The sequence below is a fragment of the Eleginops maclovinus genome, chromosome 2 (genome assembly GCF_036324505.1).
Source record: "Eleginops maclovinus isolate JMC-PN-2008 ecotype Puerto Natales chromosome 2, JC_Emac_rtc_rv5, whole genome shotgun sequence".
Taxonomy (NCBI): Eukaryota; Metazoa; Chordata; class Actinopteri; order Perciformes; family Eleginopidae; genus Eleginops; species Eleginops maclovinus.
Window position 1 is genome coordinate 21,011,731 of NC_086350.1, and position 25,554 is coordinate 21,037,284.

The following is a 25,554-nucleotide window of genomic DNA, read 5'->3' on the forward strand; positions in this document are numbered from 1 at the left end:
TTTTCTTTTTTTTGGGGGGGGCTTTTCTCGTCGTCACAGGCCCAGGGGCCCAATGACTCTTAATCCGTCCCAGCACAGGACCAGCTCGTCAGCCAGCTTCAAAACGCAAGCGAGCCTCAGGACCAGCCCGCCAGCAGCCAGCCCCAGGACCAGCCGATGAGCAGCACACTGAGTTTGAAGAGGAGGATGAGCATCAGCCAGCTCCGAAACATAAAAGAGCCTCAAGACCGGCGCCCTTCAGCAGCCAGGACAAGCCTGCGAGCAGACAGCCCCAGGACCACGACCATCCCGTGAGCAGCCAGGACCAGCCCGTTGCTTCATTTGTACAATTGTTTATTATGCCTGTTGTGATGCATTTCCTTATTTTGTTACATTTTAATACATAAAATAAACAAAAACGAGTGGCATTTCTATTCATAAATGTGATTTAACAAAGGTTAAGGGAACACATAACATGTGTGTTGTTTATATTACTTGCAATTGGGATGAATTAAACATCTGGTGAGTATTTATTTTATTTTATTTTTTAAAGGTTTGATTATGTTGAATTAAAAGGCCCAAAATGCAATGGGTCCACCAGACCCAGCAGCACCTCCTGTGTAACAAAACAACGAATACCCTACGAGGGTTAAAGAAATTGAAGTTATGTATATTGAAAAATAAGGAATAGTTTAGTAAGTCAAAAATATGATGAGAAAAGTCATAGTATAGTACGTCGAAAACATCTTGAGAAAAAACACAGTACACTATGTTGAAAAGTTGTTGTGTAGTATTGATCAAAATAGTTGTGATTATCATGTTGACCTTAATCTTGCAGGATATGTGTATTCAGTGAATACACATGTAGTTGCTTTACTCTTTCCTATAGCAAGATTAAAAGGGCATGGCAATTGGCATTTAAGTCTTGGAAAGTTTTGGACATTTAAAAAGTTGTGTATATTGTTAAATTGTCAGATTGCACCCTACACCTTTATATAAGAAAATGGCCCTGTTGGCTTCCCATACATCCTAAGAACGTTGACCGGAGAAGTGTCAAATTCACGCGATCTCAGTAGTGCGAGAGGTGTACTGTAGTCGTCTTCAGGACACCTTTGGAACTACCAAAATCAATGCGATATTCCTCCGTCGTTAAATTGCAGCAGAGCATGGAGGCGCTAACGTTTGGACTAACTCTTGTTCGACAGTAAGTGTAGTTGGCATTCATAGATAATGCCATCTGTTTAGCACAGAGGCTCAGAGCTGCTGGTCTGTCGCTCCTATTTATAGATCTCTTCTGTCTGCTGTCTCTCCGTGGACCTGTTAACTAGTTTGGATGTTAAGTAATGATCATACAGTCCATGGTGATGATACATTTATATGCAGTCTGAATGTGTCTGCAGCTAGACCTGTGCTAAACAAAGCAGGTGTCTTAGCATGTATGTTGTTATGGTATGCTGTGATGTTATGCCTACAGAAAATCCTATACTTTTAGATGATAAGAGTAATAGCAACAGCAAACACAGGGCAACTGAAGCTTCTAACCGCGACAGTTTCTCGAACGGAGCAGCTGCAGTAAGCCCTGTCTGTGGACTCCGACGGCAGTACCTGCTAATGGCCACCAGAGGGAATAATATTACCATTATCTGGTAAAAATACAATCAAAACTTGATTGTTCAGAATTGTGTTTTTAATCTGATAATACGTCAAATATTACAATAATAAATGTATGAATTGCCTTTTCCTTTGCTTCGGAGTGACTATGTTATGCAATACCCCAATCAGGCCCAAAAGCGTCTATTAAAAATACTACGTCTGTATTATTATTGTTATTATTATTACTAAAAGGATTTTCTCTTATTTTTCCCCTCAATGTATGTTTCTTAAAGTTATAACACAACCGATATACATGTGTTTATGCTGCTGGAAATCATTAAAGGGATTACATTTGTGTATGATGTTTTATAGACTAAAAGACTAATAAATTAAATCAAATATATTTAATAAATTTATTGATGTCTAGTAGAGATTGCAACAGAGAGGAGCAGATCTAACTAATAGGTTTAAGGGACTGTAGGAGCAAAACAGTTATGTAGGGAATTAAAGGCGAGCGATAAGGCATTAACAGATGTATGACACTCGAACAAAAGCTTCCCCAAGCTTCTTAAACTATTCTTAATTATTTTAGCTCCTGTACTTTGACATTGATGAATCATTTATTTCCTGCAGTGGGGAGACAAAGTACAATAAAGAAGGCCTGCTACAAGGTACGAGTGAAGATTTCTACACTATCTTGTCTTTTCTCCGAGTCTTTATTTCATCTTTCCCTATTATTCCATGCAGGTCAGCTCATAGACGCTCCCCTGTCTGAGATCGGGCTGAAGCAGGCCGAGGCCGCAGGTTGTTACCTGAAAGATGTCGTGTTCAGCAATGTGTTTGTCAGTGACATGCTGCGGGCCCGCCAGGTACCATGCTTTCCTTTTACAGTGAGAGCAAGCTGTAATGGTGAAGTTAATAAATGAATCAAACGATGTAGAATATATTTAATTTACTGTATGATTAGATGCAATGAAAGTAGTCCACCCTCTATTCACAGTATAAGACCACATTCTTCTCTTTTTATAATAATGATGATGGTGTGTGTTGTTTCTTCCAGACTGCTGAAACAATAATGAAACACAACACCAGTTGTCTCGGTCTACAAGCGGTTTGTGACCCTTTACTTAAAGAGAAAGTAAGTGGCATTTCTTTTGTGGGATCTTGTAAATTTATAAACTTTTTTTTAAATAAAACGTTTTCTAAACATATATATATATATATTAATAAAAAACATTAGTCATCCAGTCAATTACTTTTTTTCAGAGCTTTGGGATAGCGGAGGGGGGGCGGGTGCAGGACCTGAGAGAGATGGCCAAGGCAGCTGGTCAGGCTTTCCTAGACTTCTCCCCTCCAGAGGGGGAGACTCAGGAGCAGGTGAGGCTGCTTTCTATTATTTTATTATTCATACAGATGTTATGTATTACTCCTCTGACTTCCTCTCTGTCTTGAACTGCTTATGTCTCTCTCGCTTTCCTTGTTTTGCAGCTCTTTGACTGTTGCGGCTTAAAATGACATAACAGGTTACCAAAAATACTGTGCTTTAAATTATTTCCTTAATTACATCCTGACATAAATCTTTCAATGCCCCTATTTTATTAATGCAAAACAAATGCAAACATAGTAGCATTCATTACTTTTAGATTGTGCATCAGTCTAATGTGAGACCAACACTTCATTCAAAAAAAACCAAACAAATCGAAGCTGATAAAAGTTGTAGTTTTACATGTATTATATAAAATTCCTCAAAAATTTACAAGATCTTGTATAAAAATATTAAATGATGCTCCTCAGTGCGACTGGGAATCCATGAATGACCCGGCTGCACAAGAGTCATCTGACCAAACTCCAGTGAAACTTTGACTGAACTGCAGGCTGTTTACACAGAGCATACAGCAGAGGGCAAGAGAGGTTGAAATAATGTAAATTGTTCAATATGCAAATGAAGCCTGCTTTTCCCCAAATGTTTATAATACTTTATTTTTTAAGTATTTGATTTCTATGTCATGGCATTGTATGGGTGTTATACTGCAAAAAAAAGACACATTTTAGCTATGATTGTGTTGCTTTTATAGAGGCGTATGTGTAATATATTATAGTGAAGGTGACAGTGACTAAAATGTGACAGGAGCAAACACCCTGAAACTGCTGGTGGTTGAAAGGTTGTACCTTAGATAGACTTTCAATTAAAAAGATAATTGGAAAGATTAACCTGACAATGCTTTGGGAAAATGTGATGCTAATCGTTTGCACTTAGGATGCACTTTATCTCAATTTAAAGGGGCCTCTTTCCTGTAGTGTATTATATAGGTTTATGTGCATGTAAATGCAAAGGCTAAAATCCCAAAGTTTCTAGCATCGGTGCGTCGTGGAACGGAGGGGGTTATTTGATAATATTTGAGTAAATAAAATGTCAACTAGTTGTTAGTTTGTTTAGTATCTGGCCGTGTAATATGCGCGATGATGTGCAGCGAGTTGGTCATTATTGGGAAAAGAACACCCCTTCAGGCTGACCAACATTGTTTTCCCCAGAATGACCGCCTCACGCACATTATCCCTTACATATTAACCTAAATTAATTGAATAGGACCCCTTTAAACTGCCTATATGAATCCAATCTGATAAAATGTACACATCCTACCACCAGGTGGCAGCAAACACTCATCTCCTTAGTTAAACCAAACCTCTGCATAGAGGTATCATGCCCTCTCAGAGCCCCTTTGCATCCACATGAGTGTATATCTTTTGCCACTTAGTGTGAATTAGGGGGGTCAAAGCACATGCCCTTCCACCGTCAAACAACTGCAGAGTGTTCGTCACAGCGCCTGATTAAAAAGTCACCACCTGAGGATGTGTGGGCGTGAGGGGGCGTAAGGAAGGAGAGATGTTCTATTTAAAAACATTCTCGTCAGGCTTCACCTTTTAGATCTTGGCTTGGCTGTTAACTCTGGCCCAGCCAAGTACGTGACCAGCACATGATGATGATAATGCAGATAAACAAAGATGGATCTGACGTAAGCAGCTAGCACCCCAACCACTGCCTCCTTCAGGCCTCCCTCCCAGCGTTCCTAAACTCGTTACAGGTTGTTGCATCAGGATGAAACTGCAGTGGGTGTGTATTTTGGACTGGAAATATTGTAATGTAATATAACAACCTTTAACTTGTATTCTTCAGAGTTACACGTAGACAAATTTCCATTGAGTGCTGTTGTGTAGAAGGAAATGCAACAGAAGCATGCCATAACAGACGTTCCCTATGTCCAGGTGAAGGAGCGGGTCAAAGAGTTTATGGAGAAAATGCTCCAGAAAATTGGTGCCGAACACTGGCAGGACAGAGGGGAGGATGAAACAAGCTCATCTAATCTAGCAGAAACAATTCTGTGGAGGAGAAGGCAGACGACGGGGTGAGGGGCGTCCCGGTCCATGCTCTGGTCGTCACACATGGGGCCTACATGTGCGTGGCCCTGCGCTTCTTTGTGGATGAGTTTCATTGTTCCGTGCCTCCAGGTTGTAGCACAGCACATATGTTCTCATTGAGTCCAAACACAGGTCTGTGTCGGTTCATACTCACTGTGAGAAAAGAGGACAACAGGTTCAAACTGTCAGGGATCCGCTGTGTGTTTGTCCATAGAGGGGACCATGTCCAACAGTAGGAGCTGAGGTGTTTCAGAAATGAATATGAGAAGAAGAGGAGGAAAAGCGAGACACACAATGTGGAAATAAGTATGTTTTGAAGTTAAATATAAAAATAAAAAAAGATGTAGGTCAAGTATTTAGGTGCAGTTTATTTTCAAGATTATTTCTTCCTCCAATTAACATCAAGTTATTTCACTATTTGTTTTTCTAGTTAATCACAATATCCAATATTAATAAGTCATACCAATACCAGTGAAATTCAATGATGAATTTGAAAAACAAATGTACTGTACTTAAAAACCGTATTTGTTTCCCACAGTGAAAATATAACTGAATAGATGAACTCATCATAATGTAATTCATGGAACTGGCTTGTTTTAACACAAATTAGTGGTTTATTATGTAGCATTATCGCAGAAGATCTCTGTGTATGGTATAATCTTGGGACACATTCTATGAAACTAAGCTTGGAGTGGAGGAGTTTAATAGTTTAAATTCGATGTAGCCAATACTAATCAGATAAATAACGCCTTAATCAGCCTCCATACAAATCGTTGAGATCGGATTGGGACATCCCTATTCTTAAATTCTAAGTATCTCTAAAAATCCAAATATAGAATACTTGAATAATTATTCAGAAATCCAGCAAGATATTGATTACATTTCAAATTAACACACGTTGCCTGATTAGAAGGAAAAAAAGCATTTAAATGCTGTGTCATGCTTCAAGCGCTATGTCACTGTCGGGCTGTTCATTACTGTAAACGTGGGCAGCTTTGTGCTCTAATGAGTCCATGTTTCTATATTTACTCTCCGGAAGTTCACAGATCCTACGTAGGAGCACGAAGCAGAACTTCTACAATGTTGACTTTTTGGAAATGAGTGACTCTGTCATTGTTGGGAATTAACACCTTGGTCAACAAGGGCAAGTGTATGCAAAGTTGCATACATGCTACATTTGTTTTGTGGCATGTACATTCACTGTCACCCTACTTGTCATTGCACTCTGAAATGATTTCTTGACTATTGAACTGGATTGTATGAAAAAATACGTATTCAATGGCTCTTGCTTCTGTGATTACATAATTGAAAAAGTTAAGTATGAGTTAAGTGAAAGTTAAGTATCTGTGGAAACTTACCAACATTGAGATATTTTCCCAAAAAAACTCCTCATCATATGGTGCTCCTCATTGGTTCATCTTCCCATCATATAAATCTTTGATTCTTACATTATTTGTCCAGGTCTAATATTTGCCAGTTACATAACCAATGTGCTGTGTGCTTAATCACCATGTGATTGTTGTGGCCTTTCCTTGCGGACTGCAGCAAGATATTTGTTTCTGCAAAGATGATTTCAAACGTTCTAGTGAATCTTTGATAAAGCTTTTAATGGTATTTAGCTTCAATGAATTTCAATGAAAATGTAAATGTTACATGAAATAAAAGGAGTTCTTATTTTCTTTAATGTAACAATGAATGTAATTTATTATATATAAGCAACAACTAAAAAGGACTTCCTTATATTCTATCCGTATCAGAACAAAAAAATACAACTGGGAAAAATATAAATAATAGAACAGTAGACTAAACATGAAGTAATTTTAATAAATAAATACCTTTCATCACTGTGACTATTGGTGTCCGGCACCTGACATAATTGCATTGTAATCATGACTGCGTTGCAGCTGGGAGCGACAGATTATCCATGTCTTCAGTTTGCTCTATTTTGGTCTAGTTCTAAACTCCTGTTATGGAGCATTACTGTATCAACACATGTACATACAAATATTCAGAATTACTTACAGATTACACGCCTTTTTACATATGCAAAACAAGCATTGCCACATCTGACCCAAGGTTTAAAATTTAACTGAGGGAAGAGGTCAGCAGGACGTGGGACCAAACTCTGCATGGTCATGTTGAACGTTGACAAACTTTTTCTCCATCTGCTGTTCAAACAGCACATCTGTACACGCTGCTGTTATATAACAGGAGCACATTACCAAGCCTTTTAGTACCATTAAAACAAATTCTGAAAATGTAGATTCAAGGATCTTTTTTCAGAAGTTGTGAAATATTGAAATCCCTTTTGTTTGTGTCTTACTGACTCTGCAGCGTTAGAGGTATCTAACCCCCCTGCAGTCAAACACAGGGACTTTACAGAGCATAAAGACTTGCAGCCCCTCTTGATTTTTCACACACTGAACACAAGTTCAGTATCTTATTCTTTTTCTGCTAGGTCTGCAATATTAGTCTTGACAGGACTGACGGGCCCGTTGGGCTGGAGGACCCGCAGGGGGTCGTCACAGGAATTGATGGTCTCCTTGGAGACAGCGCCGGACTGGTCCTGTTCCGGCTGCCCGATATCCGCATCCTGGTGATCCGTGGCCGAGTGTGAGGGCTGAGATCTTAACGGGTCAGAGGGGTTCACCACCTCGCTCCTCCTGTGTCTCAGGGGACCCAGGAGCCGCTCCACGAAGCCAGAGGAGGGTCCAGGGGGCTCCTGGTGAGCGCCTCTCAGCTCATCTGCCTGCGGTTTGAACAGCCGGCCCCCACTTGTGGAGTAAAACACGTCAAGATGGTTCGACAGATCTAACCAAATGCGCTGGAAGAGACAATCTTCTCTGTCCTTTTGCCTCTGTTTGATAAAGAACAAGCAGACCAAATGTGTTGATGTTAATGTTGCACTCATTTCCTGACAAAAGAAGTGCATCTATTAAAAATACTAAAAATACTCACAGAGTTGTACAGCTCTCCCTTTGAGTCCATACACAGGAACCGCTTTCTTCTCAAATCAAATATTGACACAAAGTTGCTTGTATCTGTCTGCACTGGGAAAATAACTGGAAACAAACAAAAATAAACCAATTTTACACATCTTTCATTAGTTTTAGATGGGAAAATCTTATTTTGTACTGTGTATTAAGAATATTTTTTCACCATGAACATTTCTGACTGCTAGGAATAGCGTGTGCCTGTTTAGATGACAATCGCTAAATGTGCATTGGACAACTAAATGATACATTTTGGACATATTTCAAAACATTTATTATGTATGAACAAAATCTATTATTTTTACATCTAGAATGTATGTAGAGAATGCTATTACACTCCTAGAAATAAAATGAACTAAACTTCACAGAGATATTGTTGCATTTGCTGTGAAAAAAGTGCTTATTTTCTGAAATGATCAAAACAACCTGTAATGAAACAAGATATGTATTTTATAGATGTATACAAACTTACCCAGAAAGTGTTTGTGAATATTTTTCCTCATTGATCCACTCCTCCCCAAGTAGAAGCGTCCGTCTGTATCCGCCTCTGCTTCTCTGTGAAAGTTGCTCTGCTGATACTGTATAAGCTGCTCGGGGCCCCGGGGCTTCGGTGTGCAGTCCACCGGTACAGACATACGTACGGCTATCAGGATGAGTGAGAAGAAAGCCGGGTGCATGATCAATGGGGATGGCATGCTCTCTACTCTGAACAGCACAAATGTTCAGGTTGGTGTGTGGACAGTTACTGCAGGAGGAGAAAGTCCAACAGGTCTATTTAAACAGAGGGTCGATGAACTGGCTAACTCATTTACAAAATGACTCAAAGCCGTGCGGTTTTTCCATGGTTAAGGGTTGGCTGGATGGAATTCCTGCTGGTGTGAGTGTAGGTTTATTACTCTCAACGCCTCGTGGGAAGGTTCTGCGTCAGATGGAAGCCTAATTAGCTCTTTATTCAAATCTAACAAATCAACCATAAAGACTCCAGAGGATGAAGAGACAGCAGCAGAGGAGGAAGAGACAGCAGCAGAGGAGGAAGGATGATGGAGACTGTGAATTAATTTACCTGTGTTTGTGATCAGGACAGATAGGTAAGAGTGATAAACTTGCTTTTAAATCTAAGGTGTGAATGGCTGATGCTAAATGAAGGGTTACTATGTTGTGTCACACTCTTGTATCATGAAGAGTGACTCATGGCTTATTAATTAACTGTACACACTTCCCACGTCTATCACTTCCGTTCACCCAGAGGTGGAAGAAGATATCACATTATTCACTTAAGAAACAGTAGCAATACTACAGTGAAAACAGTCAGTTATAAGTAAAAGTACAAAAGTATTGGCATCAAAGTATACACACAGAAGTACTCATTATGTAGGATGGCCAATTTAATAACCATATATTTTAAATTATTCTTTTATAATTATTGATGCAATGCAGTGTTCATACCTTGGTGAAAGTGTTTTGTTTTATACTGGGTAGCTTAACGCATAATAATATATGATATTCTTATTCATATTTTGAATTAATTGAACTTGAACTTATTAACTAAGTCTGTAAAATAAATGTAGTTGAGTAAAAAGTACAACATTTGCCAACAAAATGTAGTGTGGATGTAAAAGGTATCATGTTAAAATACTTAAGTACAGGTACTGCATTTTAGTACACTGAAAAAAATAAACATTGGCTTTAATTAAATGTATTATGTAAACTGGTTCCACATAATTGTATTTGGTTAGTTGAAAGCAATAATATTAAATTGAACGTATTCTTTTTTTTATTTAAACTTAATATCATTGTTTTCAACTAACTAAATACAAATGTTTGTAATTTGTTGACATAATACATTTATGTAAGTCAACATTACAGTTTATCTTCAGTGTACTTAAGTAATTGTACTTATTAACATTCCACCAACGCAATCAGCACGGTAGATTTCTAAAATCTTTTGTTGGTATTTTGAATTTTTATTTTATTAAAAAACCATGTTTTCCCATTCCAGAAATGTTGATTTTAAGAGATTATAAAGAACCTTATGGGCAGGGAACAGGTGACACATGTAAATGCATCACCACCTGTAAATGATGAGCAAAGAAATTTTACATCCTGGTCCCTGGAAGAAAATTATACCTCATGGAGAGTGACAAGCTTGCTGATGGAGAAAAACACTAACAGCAATACAGAGTGCCACTTTATTTACAGGTTTGTGATTTCCAATAATGTCTTGAAATGTTCCTGGAAAGAACTACATAACTGAGAACTAATAATAAGAGCAATAGAGACGAAGGTCTGAGTTGTTTTTAGTTTGCTGTGCTGACTTGGAAAAAGCACATGTTTATTTTCAGAGAAATTTCCTTGGAAGAGCTGCTTCATTTAAACCAGGTGAATATTCATTCACCCTGCATCTATAATTGGAAAATGCATTTTTTGTATATGTTGTCTTTTATGGTTGCTCGTAGAAAAAGTTTCACATTTTCGCACATTCAGCTGACCTTAGGTGCACTTGCTAAAAGACTATAAATGATTCCAATTTAGTATTTAAATCATTTAAATGAAATAGCAGTTCACCAAATGAACACAGCTTCTATTTAACCTGGAATTACAGACAACATACGAAGTAACTTCCAGGAAAGCTACTGGGAAATGTTCATTTCCAAAATGAAATTTCATCCCCACCTGAATTTTCTCTTACATAGAATTTTGCCCCAAAAATATGCATTAACACACGTTTCTGGTCCATTATCATTGTACACATATACAGTTTATAGATATGTTTTATTCCTAACAACTTTATCTTTTAATAAAAGAACCGCTGCACATTCCTGCCTGGCTGTTCTGTTTTTAAACAATTGCAGGGTACATATTCCTTATTATTTTTATTTTTTTTATGTTTGTCTTTGGACCAACACAGAATCAAATTCAATTTATGGGAAAACCAATTTGGAAACAAACCCGAGTCAGATTCTTTACCAGAAGAGGGCGGCACATACCTACTGATGGTAATTAACAGAACATGACTTTTGCTTGAGGTCAAACGTTTAACAGTTTCTGTAATAATCTGCGCACAAGAAGCATGATTTAGCACACGGGCAACTTTGAAACATTAGATCACGGAACAGCTTTTAAAAAACGTCTTTTATTATCATCTCAGGAATACAGTTGACTGCTGTGCACAGCACATACGTACAAAAATAAAAGGAAAACCATTTGTAATATAGTTTTTTTACTTACTCATCATCATATTTTTTTCAGAAACAAATGATTGGAGAAGTCTGTTGTTTCAAACTAATTTACAATCATTTCAATAATCGGAACTAAGGCAGAAGGTGAGGTATATGTTAAAAAAGAGGAGGGGGACTCAGAGGAAGCACTCTCCGCTCAGTGCAGGAATAGAAAACTGAGAGAGAAACACAAAGGCTGCCGGCACACAGGGAAACACACACACACACACACACACACACACACACACACACACCCACACACACACCCACACACACACACACACACACACACACACACACACACACACACACACACACACACACACACACACACACACACACACACACACACACACACATCTGATCCCAGATCCTTCCACAGACCTCCAGTTCCCTGTGAACCAACACATTTTAAAACTAGCCGAACAGGTATGATTAGCACAAGGGCAAAATCAAAACACTGAATCCTAAATAAAATGGGGGAGGGGGGGGGGGCATATACCTAGTCCATTCAGAGCTCTATGTGCATAATGTGGAATCAAGGAAGTAATGGTTAATGTTGAAAGGTGACATACCATTAACTACCTTCTCTCAGTTACCGCTCTATCGTACAACCCTTTCTGCCTCAAAATAGCATCATGCTAAAGTTGTAGGACTTCTAACAGAGTAATATTTCTCAATCTTTTCAAAAGTTGACACCAAGCTGAGTAGCTTTAGGTGTAAACAGCTTATCAGGTGTCCCTTACTACTTAAGGGGCCACTTTAACTCATCGGTTGTTGTCCTAGCAGTGTTCTCTGAAAAATACCGCACTAAATCAGAAAAAACATACAGTCATAAACACAATGTTGTTATCAGAAACAGCACTTTTGATCTTGCATGTCTGCTTGATTTGATGAAAGAGTAGCAAGGGAAACTACGGAAGCCCCAGAGAAGCACGTGAAAAATAATTCTGTCGATCCATTTCTTTTAAATGTTTTGCCAGAACCTTTTTTTTGTTGTTGTTGTTGTTATATTTAGTTATATTTGAAACAGGTGGGGGGAAATTTTCCCAGGTACAGAAAAACAGTTTTGTCAGTATAATTTGTGTTGTTGTAACACTCATTTCGGCCACAAGAGGCTAAAGTGCACGCTATTAGATGTTCTATCATATTTTCTACCAGCTGACTTTAGATTGACAGATTAATGTGAATTATAAATACTCTGTTTAGAATTTAGGAACATTTTAAAGTGATGTGGAAGAAAACATTAATGTTTCTAGTCCTATGTAGAACATAAATGTAGTGATGCACTCAGCTTCTTGTGGCCTAAATAAGTACTACAACAACAAACCCTTTTCATCTGTTTGTAAGTCATAAACACAGGACAGAAAAACATATTTAGATCAGGCTAAGAAAATAGATCACCGAAAATGTATTTTTCCACTTGCCATTCAGGGATAATAAATAGAATCCACCCTTGCTCAGTAAGTGGCACCATAAACAAAAACAAAAAAATGCACCTTTTGTATACTTTGACAAATCAGCAAAAATACTTCTCCAACCAAATCCTCACTGCCACAACATCAGTCCACAAAAAGATACAAGTGATCATTTACTGATCAAAGTGCACTTTAATGCACAATGAATAGCAAGAAAATCTGACCAATCATCAGTGGTGTCGATTTTTTTGATACCATTAAACCTGACAGCCCCGGGAGTGTCAAGCTGCTCCAAGGATCACAGTATTCAGTCCATCAAACAACCCGTTTACCTCAAGAGTCCCTTTCCTGGAAGCATTCGATTGTTTTTTTAAGTGATCATTTTGCTACATAACTACCAGCTCAAACCACAGTCAGTGCTTTCTTCTGATAGAAATCCACTAGTAGCCGACGTTATGCCTTTTTCCTCGATTCACATCTTTATCCTCTCTTGTGAGGAGAGTACAGTACATCAGCACACACTCAGACAATGCCCTGTTATTCCTGACTCAAGGTAAATTGATCCGATACCATCTCTATTGTCGCTTTGGCAGAAACAGAACATGACAGGAGCGTGCTCAGAACGCACACACACACACACACACACACACATGCTTACAAACATACTTCTTCAACAAGATACCGCACATTTGTCTCTGCTACTAGACAACAGCTGGAGCTTAAAGGGCACATGAACTACCGCTCACAGACTTTTAGTCAGTGCGTTACAGTAATGTTAGAAAGGGCACAAGCTAAAATATGACAACATACAGTATATCTATACCAGCCTGGCTACTTTCCTTTAACCATATTTCACAAACTGGCCATAACTGGTGGTTTGCTACTTACAGAATATTGCAGGTCAAGTAACAAAATATAACAGCTGAATCCAAAATCATTTTTAAAAAATCGAGCTTTATCATGCCATATTGGACAATAAAAATATTTTGCTCAGGAGTATGACGGAGTACGAGAAAGGTGCAGAATCATTCACATCTTCATTGCACATTACAAGACAAACATTTATGCCTTGATCAATAAATAACACAACAGGTGCAGAGCTCCGTAAAACGAAAAAAGTAGTTTAACATGGACCAGAAAACATGCATATATCAGTTATGCAAAAAAAATAAAGCCCATATCTTTGACCTTGGTACAAAAATGGCTCAGATGAATAGGACAAGAACCCCCTGCGTTGACCATCCAGTGTGAAATCAACGCACAAGGGGCCCTCTCCTCTGATGCTCAGGTATTTTACCCTGCATTATTCACATCCTCGCCGAGTTAAACAAACAACAAGTGCCACATGCAGAGTTCCTTATAAGTCCTCTGTACATCATTGCTATCTTCAACTTTGTTTGCTCTTTGCCCTTTCCACCTCGGTCTCCACAATGGAAAACCACAGTATCTGAAAGAGGAGCGCAAACACTTCAAGTATGGTATGCTGCATACACACAGTCCGAATGACCATTGCAAATAAAGACCCTTATGTTTACTGCTTTTTGCAACTTTGATCTTAATTATTTTTATACAAGCCTTAACTGTGGCAACGGAAGCCCTGAGAAGCAAGTGAAAATTCTCTAGTAAGACCTTTTTTAAGTTAAATTCACAAAGGTTTGGAAGGATAATCGTTTTTACTTTCCTTCACATTTTCTCAAGCGTTTGTTGTAGTTATAATAATTTTGGCCACAAGAGGTTAAAGTGCACTACTAGCCAAGGTCCTAAAATTGACTAAATGTATTCCTCCAAAGCAAGTTATGTGACATTACTCTGTTTTTTTTTGCTGAATGTATAATAATGATGTTGATATATGTATAATTCGTATTGCCACTGCCTAGGAAAAGATTCTCCTGACTAAAAGAAAACATTTATTCAATGGTTAAACTTTTCTTTACCTGACAGATTTGAGAAAAATGTATAAGCAACTTGAAGAGATTATCCTGGGCAGCACTTAGGTCAGACTTAAAAATAACTGCAGATTTTTTCTCTCACTTGCCTCTCAGGGCTTCCGTATGTGTCTTGCATTTAGAGAATATATGCATCAAAATGTATATGTAGCTTTAAAATCTGGTATCCAATAGCTCAGTCAGAGAGACCTTCACAGTCATGAACAGTAAAGCAGTTTTGGTTCTTTTTAAACCAAACAAGACTTCCAACACAACTTTAAAATGAATGCAGCAGACCATTATATTTACAGTGAACTGACAACTCAATCACCTCCAGTGTAACTTCCCTTATTTCTGCATAAACACATAACGTTAAGTGCCAAATATAATCAAACCAGTGTGAAATCCTCAGCTCCCACTGTCAGTTTTGCTATCAAGTCAACATTGCAAAAAGAAAGATTTAAAGTACCAAGGCTACAGACCAGATGCAACAGATTTTACCAACTCAGTTTGAACTGGAGGGAAATACACAGCCGACAGAAACAGAGGGCAATTTTCTTCATACAGGTCTATGATATTCTGTTACACAGACGCCCACTTGACCTTCCACAATGAGATTTTTAAAAAAAACATTCAAACTTGAGCAGCTTTCAATCTGAGTAATTCCTCACACATACTTAAATTAAATGCATGCCCACATATATACCACACACTCACAAACTCAATCTGGCCTGATGATCCGGCTACAAAAAAGTAAAACCTGGGATTGTCAAAGCTCCCTTGGACATGATGGGGGGGGTTACAGACTCTAAATCTAACTTTCCATATTAACAAGAGGCTCCACTGGGTTCTGTGCAGCATAGAGTCTCAATTACTTTATTGATCTAATTATGGAAAGAAAATAATGTGGAGAAACCTCTGGCCCTTCAGGAATTGGGCTAAAGCCTCCCGGTGGTGTCTGAGGGAGAGATGACTTGCGTTTCATTCCTATTTCTGACTTGAGCACCGCGTTTCTCACATGCAAGGGTAAGGGGGCCACAAGTAGGAATTCAAGGCACCACCACCTCATGACGAAGCAACAAAAGAAACACTGCCATATTTGCAAGTGCTGTAGATGCCCTGACCAGGACAGAGACAATTGAACAAAGAGGAAGGGAAGTGCTCAAGTCCTTGATGGATGACAACAGAAACATTTTCAGTAAACAGGCATTCTTCTCTGTAGAAATTTCATGCACACATTTCTCTTTTTCTTCTTGCTCTTCTTCTCAGGATATGGTGCTTTGAGGTAATACGTATCCATTTCATTTTGAAAAGTATGAACTGTCATCCGCTGACAGGCCAAGGACTCAACCAATTCCAACAAGCACCCATATAAAATGAGGGGATAAATGATGCCTCTCCATCCCCTCCATAATCACAAAATTATGAAAATCATAAAAGCAGCAAAGAATGGCATTTCCATAATTTCTAATACAAAGGAAGCTACCCAAATATACATATAAAGTTTGAATAAATACTATCAGATATAGTGGTATTTCTTTCTTTTACAGTCCATGTTGTCTTTTGTGTTTGTACGTACGTATATGGTATTTATGTTACCTGGGAAATAATCCACATGTGCAAATAAGTTTGTTATTGCCAGTTTTTCCTCATCATATCCGGGGTAGGAAGTGCGTTACAGTCATGGCAGTGGTGGCCTTGTTGCCCCTCTTCACGCGGCCATGCTTGCTGAGTGCTATGTAGGAACCTCTGTAAACCAGAGACTCGTAGGCATTGTAGTTGTTGGCGAGCATGCTCTCCTTGAACTTGCACTCGTCATGGAAGACTTTCTGGAGAGGACAAAGAGACATACAGCAGGAATTTTAATGAACTACTTAAAAAGTTTGTAGTTTAAAAATATGAAGACAAAAAGTTTAAAAGCTCTCTAAAAATATGGATATTGCAACAAACAAAACATAAATCTAAATATAGACTACACAGAGTAACATAAACAATACAGAGTGATCATTTTGCAATGTCCTATTAGCACCAACCATTCTTATAAGATGTGTTCTAATGCATCTGCTGATATTTAACACATACAATAAATTGCTAACGACTCACATTGTGTCTGCCAAATTTCTATCAAATGTTATTCTGAAGAAAACTAAACCTAATTTTAGTTAGACCAAAGGATTGCCACCACTCTCCTGTTAGTACTGTAAGTATGTACAGTAGCTGCAACCAGGAGACGACTAGCTTAGTTTAACATCAAGACTGGAAACAGCTAGCATGGCTCAGTTTAAATGAAACTAAATCTGCCTTCCATCACATCTTAAGATCACCAATTTACCAACTTATCTCCACAAATGACCATATAATACCGCAGAGCCCATTTAAAATGTAACTGGGGATTGTAGAACAATGCTTTAACATTTACAGAGCAACAGAGAAAGATATTTAGACTATGCTGTTTCCCTATAAACACTACCAGGACGATTTAAGATACTGTAGTAACACTGATTCTTCCACATACAGCCCCTGTTTGTAAGATAATCTCTAAATACACTTATCTACCACAGTAGAGAATAATATGACGTTCCTGCAACAGTGCTGACAGAGCATGGCTTGTACAGTGTGCAGGAAACACTCTCCATCAGAGCCATGTGGCCTAATTCAATCTCTTATCAGATCCTCAGCCCGCTCGCAAGCTAACGCTTCATCACTCACGAGCAGATAACCGGCTCACATTGTGTCTGTCAAATATGTTGGCCACAGCAAGCAAAGCAGCGGCCATGTGTCAGCAGGGCTCTACTAAACACAATGTTTCCCCCCCATGTACAGGAACATTCGTATATTAATAACCGTCATTGCTCTAGAAGCAAACCAACTACATCTACATTTACACAACTGCACTTCTACATATTGTTAACATCAAAAAGCTGCTTGATATAATATATTTGCATTAGAATTCAATGAAGTGTGTTAAAGAGCAATGACTAGCAGAATTTCCTATTTCAAAACCTCCATCAAACTCAGCAATTGGATCAAATGAAAGCTTCAAGGGACTCAAATTTACACACAGATAATAAAATATTAATAGCTCCTCTGAAAATGATCTCATAACTTAAGAGGTTGCTTTGTGTAGCTATTCCCGAAGAAAAAAAATGTAAAGGTCTGTAATATTTACAGTATATCCTGCCTGATGCTTTTATACCTTAAGGAAACCTGTAATCTGTTAAAGCTCCATCACTGTTGTAAAGCATTAAGTGTCTTCATGGTTTAAATCAAGACGTTCTTTGAGGATAAGCTATACAAAAAATAGAATAGCAGTAAGAGCATTCTTTGAATTAATGCATCTCAGAAATCAAAGGAGCACAACTGCAGTTTGGTGAGAATGGCACACAAGCGTAAAGCTATGAGGAGATAAAGTTACATTCAAAACAAACAAAAAAAGTTCACTTATGAAGGCATAAACTAAAATGTAAAATGCCTGTTACAGGTTCTATTTGGAGGCTGGAAAAGCATCCTTTTGTATAGTTGAGCTTTGCCTCCAAGGATGTGTGTGATGTGTGCACTGCCCTTCAAAATAAAGGCTTTGCCGTTCAAATCGATCTCCAGCTGTGCTGACAGGTTTCATTGCGTCAGGGGGATTTCCCTCCTCCTCCTCTTACACACATACGCATCTGTTAACCTCATCATTATTTACCCATAGGCCACCAGGCCCGAGCATACTTGCTTGAAATAGAGCTTTATAAATTCCTGATGAAATTAAAATATAGGGGATTTTGCAACACAAAATGAGCAGCCCTCCTGCTGGCAAAGAGGGCAGCATCCCAAATAAAAAAGCTGCAAGTGCGTCCTATTTCCAGACTCCCAATAACCAACATTGCTGGACAATAAATGAAATACTGTGCATACCTACCGTTCCGTATAACCTCCCACGGCTGTTCATTGCGACAAACAACTCACTCTTCACCCCATATAGGCTCACCACTCCTCTGTCCACCGTGGAGATCTCTATTAGACCTAATGCAAGACAAAGAATGACGACATTAGAGTGGAAATACAATAAAATAGTTACCGATGTGTATATTCAGGCTTTATCATAGTGACTGTAGCATTGTGTTGTCTCTCTGCGTCTATGGGTGTAACCTTGCAGTTTGCTGCGCATGCATGCCGAGCCTTTGTTCTGCATCTTTCACCCCATCTTACATTTGCACCCAGGAGCGCGGCAATTAAGCGCAATCTGGTTATTGCAATAATCGCAGTAATTGCATTGACGTGCACGGCTATTGGTCTCAGGACCGCCCTCACAGGGCTGCGTAAAAATAAGTTGTGTCTAAAAGCGTCCATACATTCATGTCATGGTTGAGCTTGGGGGATGAGGGGGAGGAAAGGGGGTGCTCAGCACTGATGGATACTTATTTCTAATAGATTTGTACTTCCCGTGGAAGACATTAATTCTCCATCTCCATCAGAGTCGGATGACATATGATCATGCAAATTAATAGAGGGGATAGAATAGCCTGCTCATCCCATATCCATGCTTATTGACTCTTTTCTAATGTATATTGCATTACATTGGGGGAGGTTTAACTCACTGTACTGGTTTTCATTATGTACACCGTTTATCCTGCCGTCGGGGAGGACCTGAAGGTGAAACCCGATGCCCACGTTGCAGTAGAGCCTCCGCACTCTTTTGATGCCCAGCAGATAGTCACTCTCCCAGTTCAGCTCCGGTTTCTCTCCGGAGATCCCCAGTACAGAGCGGGAGAAGAGGGTCTCCCATCTTTTTTCCAATAAAGTTGCATTTGTCCTGCTGCTCGGTAAAGGGTACGCTGACACGATCCCCAGCAGAAAGCCCAGGAGAACCACCGCGGTCAGCGTCCAGTGCGGCGTGCCGGCCTCGCAGGACATACTGACGAGGAGCCTTTGCGCAACGGCCATCCGGTTTACCTTCGGGCCACGTGGTCGATATTAATGACCCTAAAAATACCGCTCTTCTTGTTTTGCTTCCTTCGGCATGCTGGCTGAGGGTTATTTTTGGAGCGCGGATCAGGGCTTTGGGCATGAAACGCAAGCCCCGGTGCAGAGGAGGAGAGGAGACGGGAGAGTGCGCGGCAGAGCTGGAGGTGATGGTGATGGTGATGGTGAGGTTGGTGCTGGTGATTACCATGTTTTGCAGCTCCTCCGCGCCTCTCTCTCTCTCTCTCTCTCTCACACACACACTCTCTCTCTCTCTTCCCCCCCTCTCGGTAACACTTCGGAATAAAACCTCTACCTCTCACCAAAAACCCTGTTTAAACATTGCCAGGGCGAACGCATCCCTGGATGACATCATGCAGACTTCACCGCTGGGACAATACAAGGGTAGCGAAGGTGCTGACAGCACGAAATATACGAAGTGTGTGTGGAGAGTTCAGTGGAATAGTCTAACTGCCAAAGCTGGACTGGTAGGGGAGAAAGCTTATTGGTGACGTTCAGTGGCCGTGGGCCGCAATGGGGCACTCGGGCTGCTCCCAAATTGGGTCGGTGGTCATATGTCTGTCAGGCCGCTTCCTTATTTAGAAGGAAGGTGTAAAAACAGGCCTACTTGTCACCGGAGAGCAATGACAGAGCTCTTATGGTCCCACTTCTTCTGCTGCGACGTTCAAGAACTTCCCCCCAGTTAGTGTGGGGTTTTCTGGGCATAAAAACAGGTTATCAGCAGGGTGCCCCCCAATCGGAAAAGATCAGGGTTCAAGGCCTCAGTGTGGGTCCGCATCCGCCCTGCTGACGTGTCCTTGAGCAAGACTCCCCTGACCCCCCCTTCCCCCTCAGCTCTACACGGCACGGTTGGGTAACGGAGGCCCGGGCTGGCATTTTAATAAAGTATCATATTTTTATAGTCCACCATAACCAGTGCATTTCCCATGATGCATTCGTGAGAACTACAAGCAGCAAACTGGAGAGGCCCGTCATGAAATGGCACACATTGTCAGGATGCCATTCCCTGCAACATGAAAGCCTATCGTCTTTTCCATGTAATAGATAATGCCACCAGCAGCATGCCCATGCGTCAGTGAGGTCAGTGCAGTTGCGCACCAGCAGGCTCTATTGCAAACATCAGTTCTCCGAGATCTCCAAAGGAGGGCGCCGTTTACAAGTTCATTGGCTCCAGTTCTGTACAGCCTTTAGACTTTTGAGTCTGTGTAGGGATTTGGGAAATTAAAAACTCGAAAAATTATGGCTATGATCAAAAATGCACATCATCATACCATAATTTCAGATAAATTAAACAGACTACATTATCATCAACTTCAAAAACTGCATGCAATAATGAACAATAATGAAAAATTAATCTATTTTTTTTTAATAGAGGGAAAATGTTTGATTAAACTACTCAAGGACAACATCTTATTAACAATGCAGTTCTTTTATTTTGTATAAAATCTATTTGGTAACTGCATATTAATACACAATCTGCTCAAAATATCGTTAACAATTGTTGTTATGGCTGAATGCATTGATGTACACATGTGACTGAAATTGTATTACAATAGTTGTATTATAAAAAAAACCTGATCAATCACATCAAAACACAATGACTTCTGGCCTTCAAACAGTCGGACCATTGGCACTTTTTTTAAAAATATGAAATTAAACAGTTTGGTTGACAGCAAGAGACAGAAAACAGCTCCACCCATACAGATAAATGTAATGTTTTTGTTATGTCTAACAAGAATACAGATCTCATATAAGAACAAACAAGTGGTTATAAAGACCCAGATAAAGCAGTATAGATAAAATAATTGTTTCTGATTTGCAGAAAAAAAAAAGATACACGTCAGTTTTGTGTCAGGAATAAAATGTTCAGTTGATGTGAGTAACCAGAGGAACATTTGTGTGTGATGATAAAATAAATTATATAGTTTGATAATGCTTTTACACCACATCTATACAAATAATTGATCTTTTTCACAGAAACTGCTTTCGCCCCTGCACCTCTGAAAGATGCCATAGAGGCCAAAAGTTTAATACGCGCTATTTTGTAATGAAAGCATAATAAATAAATACATATGTACAAAAAAAATGTTTGAAAAATGTACAGGCACTTGTAAAACAACCTTTTTCTGACACTTCAGCCTCAGCTAGAAAATATTTTCCTGTGCATTTCGCAGTGTATCGGATAACCCAGCTGCTGTGGGGTTCTGCTCAGCAGTGGTGTCGACATGACAAACAAATCCTCTGCCGCTTTTACTTCTCTCCTGCTGAGCGGCCTCAGGCAACAAGATCCTTCAGGACTATTTGGATATGCTGAAACTAATTCTTCACCCCTGGTGTAGGTTCAAACAACCTGGATACAAGATGAACTCACTTACCGGTTTCAAAACAAGCATGTTGTTAAACACCGACTGGCCTATTTCAAAAACTGAAGGCCACGATACATACAAGTAACATACAGCATCGTATAGACCATGCTAAAGTCAATAGTGCATTGGTGTGAAAAAAAAACACTTTTCATTTGCCTCACACTTAAATATTACTCATGTTTTCTCACTGTCTGTCCTCCATGTTATTCACACACACACACACACACACACACACACACACACCTCAACAGAGCTTAGACTGAATATACAGTGCCTTCTATCGCATCATTTTCAGTAACCGGATATTTCTATTTACTGTGTTATTTTCATTTGTTTTGGTCTTTAAGGAATGGGTGCAATGAAGTGAGCTTCCATCAGACATCCCCCTACATGTTTACATACAGCTTTATGTAACAAGTCCATCTGGATATCCAAGATTGTCATTTGAAAAAAAAAAGTAAAACGTGAAGATTAAAGCAGCAAGGAAAGCACATTTTCAGTGGCATAAAGACAGGATGGGACACTAAAAACATGTACTAACCTGAGACGACTGTCCTGATCAGAAGCATAGTTGGACAGGATGAGCGGTCCGCTAGACTAGATTATTTTTTATTATCTAGACAGAGGACGTGTAACGCAGTGTTTCCAGTTCCAGTAAACAGCTTCATTCTAAAACCGCCACAGTCGATAGCATCACCTCAAAAGGTTGCATAACAAAATTCCCATAGGGATACACAGTACATTTGTATACAAAATATTTAAAGTGAAACTGTTCATTATTTAGTAGAGGACACTAGATAGCGAGGAGGGTAACATCAGATTACAGTTGAATTTTTAAAAAGGTATTCATAGTCATGTCATGGGGAGTATGCAGCCTGTAAAACTGTTTTATAACATTCTCAGTGGCTCTGAAGGAGCTTTGTCAAGTCCGAGAGAAAACCCTGATCTTAAATTAGATTTAAAAGTTAAAAGGAAAGCTGCAAATTAAACTGAGGGAATGGAGTTTAAAAGATGATGGCACTTAGGTAAGAAGGTCTAAAGAAGGATTATACAGCAGGGCTCCAAACTCACTTCTTGACACCCTATCTTTTGGCACAGCATGGTGTTGGTGGTGCGTATAGACTGTTAAGTACAATGCCACAGGGGATTCCAAAAGACATATGCAATGGATTGCAGCAGAAAAGTAAAAAAAAAAACTCAACTTTTGAAGAAACACAGCCTGACCACTCATGTAACCAGCAAGCCAGTGAGTACAGTAAACGTCCTGCCCTTCACTCCAGCAGCGACACCATGAACATATACAGTCAGAAACCCTGTATATAGCTGTATTATGGGAAAAGTAGGCAACACTTAATCATTGGATTCCCCTTTTAAAGGTGTTTTTCCTCCTTGATAGACAAATGCAAGCAAACAGTGTTAAATGTGATATGGGGGGGGGGGGGAAACACGCTGTTCTTAAAAACTTTGTAGGTAGTTCAGGATCAGAACACAAAAAAAACTGAAGTGTGTATCTGAGGTCGAGTTCAACAGTAAATCTGTTTGTGGTACCTGAGAAAGAAGACAATTTGACAGAGACTCTTTAGAATTAATTCGCACTCAGTCCATGGAGTACCACACCTGATTTGAGCACACAGTTGGTGTTGACTCCTCGGGGAGCAGGTAACACCTGCTCTAACACGGAACTGCACATAAAAAGTCTATTGTAACGTCTCTTTTATAAATTGACACACACTTCCCGAACACAGAGCAAGGCGTAACAAGGCGTTCTGGAAACAATAGTGCATTGTTGAGTTCCTGCCCCTGGAACCTGATCGTTATAGTTTGAGGATTCCATTTCTCCCACATTTTACTTCGAAATGTCAGCTTTTAAGGTCCTTTTGGTCAAATATGATTTTACTGCCCAAATAGATGGCGATGGCTCCGAAAATGGCGGAGCAGGCGATATAGGCAGTGACGGACTGCGCAAACTGAACGATCATGCCCATGAAGAGGGTGGGGAAAACCTGAGAGAGGAGGAAAGTGCTGTCTAGGATGGCAAAGTCCAATCCCACGCCACGTTTCTCAAACCCTGACTCGGCCTCTTCCTGTTCCGTTCCACCGGGGCTGTGAGACGAGCCGTTCTGCTTGAGGGGACCGGGGTAGTACTCAAAACTTTCCTTGGTGAACAAAGGGAGCCCGTCTTCCACAGGAGTTGAATAGTCCCGCTTGGGTTTAATGCCATTTATATGCACACTTTTGGTTTTCATTTTTGGCATATAGACCTGAAACGAGAAAAGGAGTCACATCACGAACAAATATGGATTAAAGGCTGCTATGTGGACACAGACCCTAAGACACTACTATTTCTCTATAGTTATGACATCTTTACATACCTCTTTCTCCTTGTGGTAGTGGCAGGTGAGTGTGTAGGGCAGAGTCTGTAGTGTGGCGTACGCATATCCAGTGAGGGACGCCATTACAGTGACCAACACCACACTTTTGGACAGGCAAATGACCAGAGCAGAGACGGTGAAGGTCACCATACTGCTCATGTAGACCCACCGCGAGCCAAAGTGTCGAACCAAGCGACTCATGACCAGGGAGAAGAAGGTTGAGGTAGCACACTGCAGGAACAGGCCCAGACTGCCCATACGGATACCTGGATGAAAAAAAAATGGAAGTTGTATTTACAAAACCTAGCCCTATTATGTTGTCAGTTCAGATGATCCTGGATGATGTAGAAACCCTACTGTAGTACCTTAATAAACACATTTAGTCAGTGACAGTTTAACTTAACATTTATCAGTGATTTTATTCTTATGATGTGTGTAAATGACAATCTCAACCCATAGTAGCAATGGGAAACCAACAGTCACTACCACTACTACTACTACTAAGGTAAATACAACAATATTACAACTGCTTTTCATACAGAAATGTACTTAATGTGTTTTTTTACCCAGTCAAGAACAATTATACAAGCTTTTGCATCCTTTATTTGAACTCTGCCATTGTACTTGATCTGCAAATTTAGCATTTAAATCTTTTGACAGAATCTCAGAAAGCAAGTTTTCACGTTTTGTTTTTTTTAAAGATATTTTTGGGGGGCTTTTTGCCTTTAATCGGATAGGACAGTGGAGAGTGACAGGAAAGTGGGAGAGCGAGTCGGGGTGTGATCCGGAAAGGACCATGGGTCGTAAATCGAACCCGGGTCGCCGGCGTAAGGTGCAGGTGCCCCAGCCAGTTGCGCCACGGCCAGGGCCAAGTTTTCACATTTTTAATAGACTTTTTTTTAATTGAAATTTTCACCCTGGAAATGGGTGTATGTATGTGTACATATATATACATATGTGTGTATGTGTATTCATATATAGAATTGTATTTATTTGTGTGTGTATTTATTTACTGATTTATCTTTTCCTACAACTGAATGACTTACTAATAATGCTTTCTGCTCCCCCCGCTTCTACTAATTTTGTTTGTTTGTCGGATTCATAAATTGTCTGTACTAATATTGAAATAGTAGAATAAAAAAATACATTTTAACCAACCAAAGGCTTGTGTTTACTGATGGAAAATTGTTTCATCTTTCATATCTTTCCCATTTATCCAAACATATGCTTTATTTGCAGTATAGCACTTGCTTCACCCCTCTGTATTTCACTAAAAGTAATAATCTATGTAAGAGGGAGTGACGG

General features: G+C 39.6%; 4 protein-coding genes across 4 annotated transcripts in view; 1 reads left to right on the forward strand and 3 right to left on the reverse strand.

Moving 5' to 3' along the window:
• The first annotated feature begins 980 nt into the window (after positions 1 to 980).
• On the forward strand, positions 981 to 7,943 carry tigara (TP53 induced glycolysis regulatory phosphatase a). Its single transcript, XM_063876930.1, is given in 7 exon segments — positions 981 to 1,183; positions 2,206 to 2,243; positions 2,320 to 2,441; positions 2,633 to 2,710; positions 2,839 to 2,949; positions 4,837 to 4,945; positions 4,948 to 7,943. Coding segments are annotated over 7 exon segments (810 nt in total). The 5' UTR covers positions 981 to 1,109; the 3' UTR covers positions 5,226 to 7,943.
• LOC134860091 (fibroblast growth factor 23-like) lies at positions 6,580 to 8,866 on the reverse strand. The gene is made up of 3 exons (XM_063876938.1): positions 8,455 to 8,866; positions 7,948 to 8,051; positions 6,580 to 7,846 (listed from the first exon to the last, which is right to left on the reverse strand). The coding sequence occupies exons 1-3, from the start codon at positions 8,675 to 8,677 to the stop codon at positions 7,430 to 7,432; spliced, it is 744 nt and encodes a 247-aa protein (XP_063733008.1). The 5' UTR covers positions 8,678 to 8,866; the 3' UTR covers positions 6,580 to 7,429.
• A 6,982-nt stretch (positions 8,867 to 15,848) lies between these two features.
• On the reverse strand, positions 15,849 to 19,568 carry LOC134883539 (fibroblast growth factor 6-like). The gene is made up of 3 exons (XM_063911943.1): positions 19,127 to 19,568; positions 18,448 to 18,551; positions 15,849 to 16,372 (listed from the first exon to the last, which is right to left on the reverse strand). The coding sequence occupies exons 1-3, from the start codon at positions 19,470 to 19,472 to the stop codon at positions 16,196 to 16,198; spliced, it is 627 nt and encodes a 208-aa protein (XP_063768013.1). The 5' UTR covers positions 19,473 to 19,568; the 3' UTR covers positions 15,849 to 16,195.
• Positions 19,569 to 20,856: 1,288 nt separating this feature from the next.
• zgc:77158 (solute carrier family 45 member 3) overlaps positions 20,857 to 25,554 on the reverse strand; it is a 31,577-nt gene continuing 26,879 nt past the window's right edge. Inside the window, exons 5-6 of the mRNA XM_063911155.1 lie at positions 24,250 to 24,515; positions 20,857 to 24,138 (exon numbers count right to left, since the gene is read on the reverse strand). Coding sequence (XP_063767225.1) covers positions 23,737 to 24,138; positions 24,250 to 24,515 — 668 coding nt within the window. The 3' untranslated portion in view covers positions 20,857 to 23,736. The remainder of the gene's footprint in view (positions 24,139 to 24,249; positions 24,516 to 25,554) is intronic.

Coding starts and splice junctions, on each gene's coding strand:
- LOC134883539 (XM_063911943.1), bottom strand. CDS start 19,472: ATGGCCGTTGCGCAAAGGCTCCTCGTCAGTATGTCCTGCGAGGCCGGC. Junction 18,552..19,126: donor ACATAATGAAAACCAGTACA/GTGAGTTAAACC, acceptor GTCTTGCATTAG/GTCTAATAGAGATCTCCACG. Junction 16,373..18,447: donor GTGGGAGGTTATACGGAACG/GTAGGTATGCAC, acceptor TGTCCTCTCCAG/AAAGTCTTCCATGACGAGTG.
- LOC134860091 (XM_063876938.1), bottom strand. CDS start 8,677: ATGCCATCCCCATTGATCATGCACCCGGCTTTCTTCTCACTCATCCTG. Junction 8,052..8,454: donor TATTCACAAACACTTTCTGG/GTAAGTTTGTAT, acceptor GTTTGTTTCCAG/TTATTTTCCCAGTGCAGACA. Junction 7,847..7,947: donor AGGGAGAGCTGTACAACTCT/GTGAGTATTTTT, acceptor TTTATCAAACAG/AGGCAAAAGGACAGAGAAGA.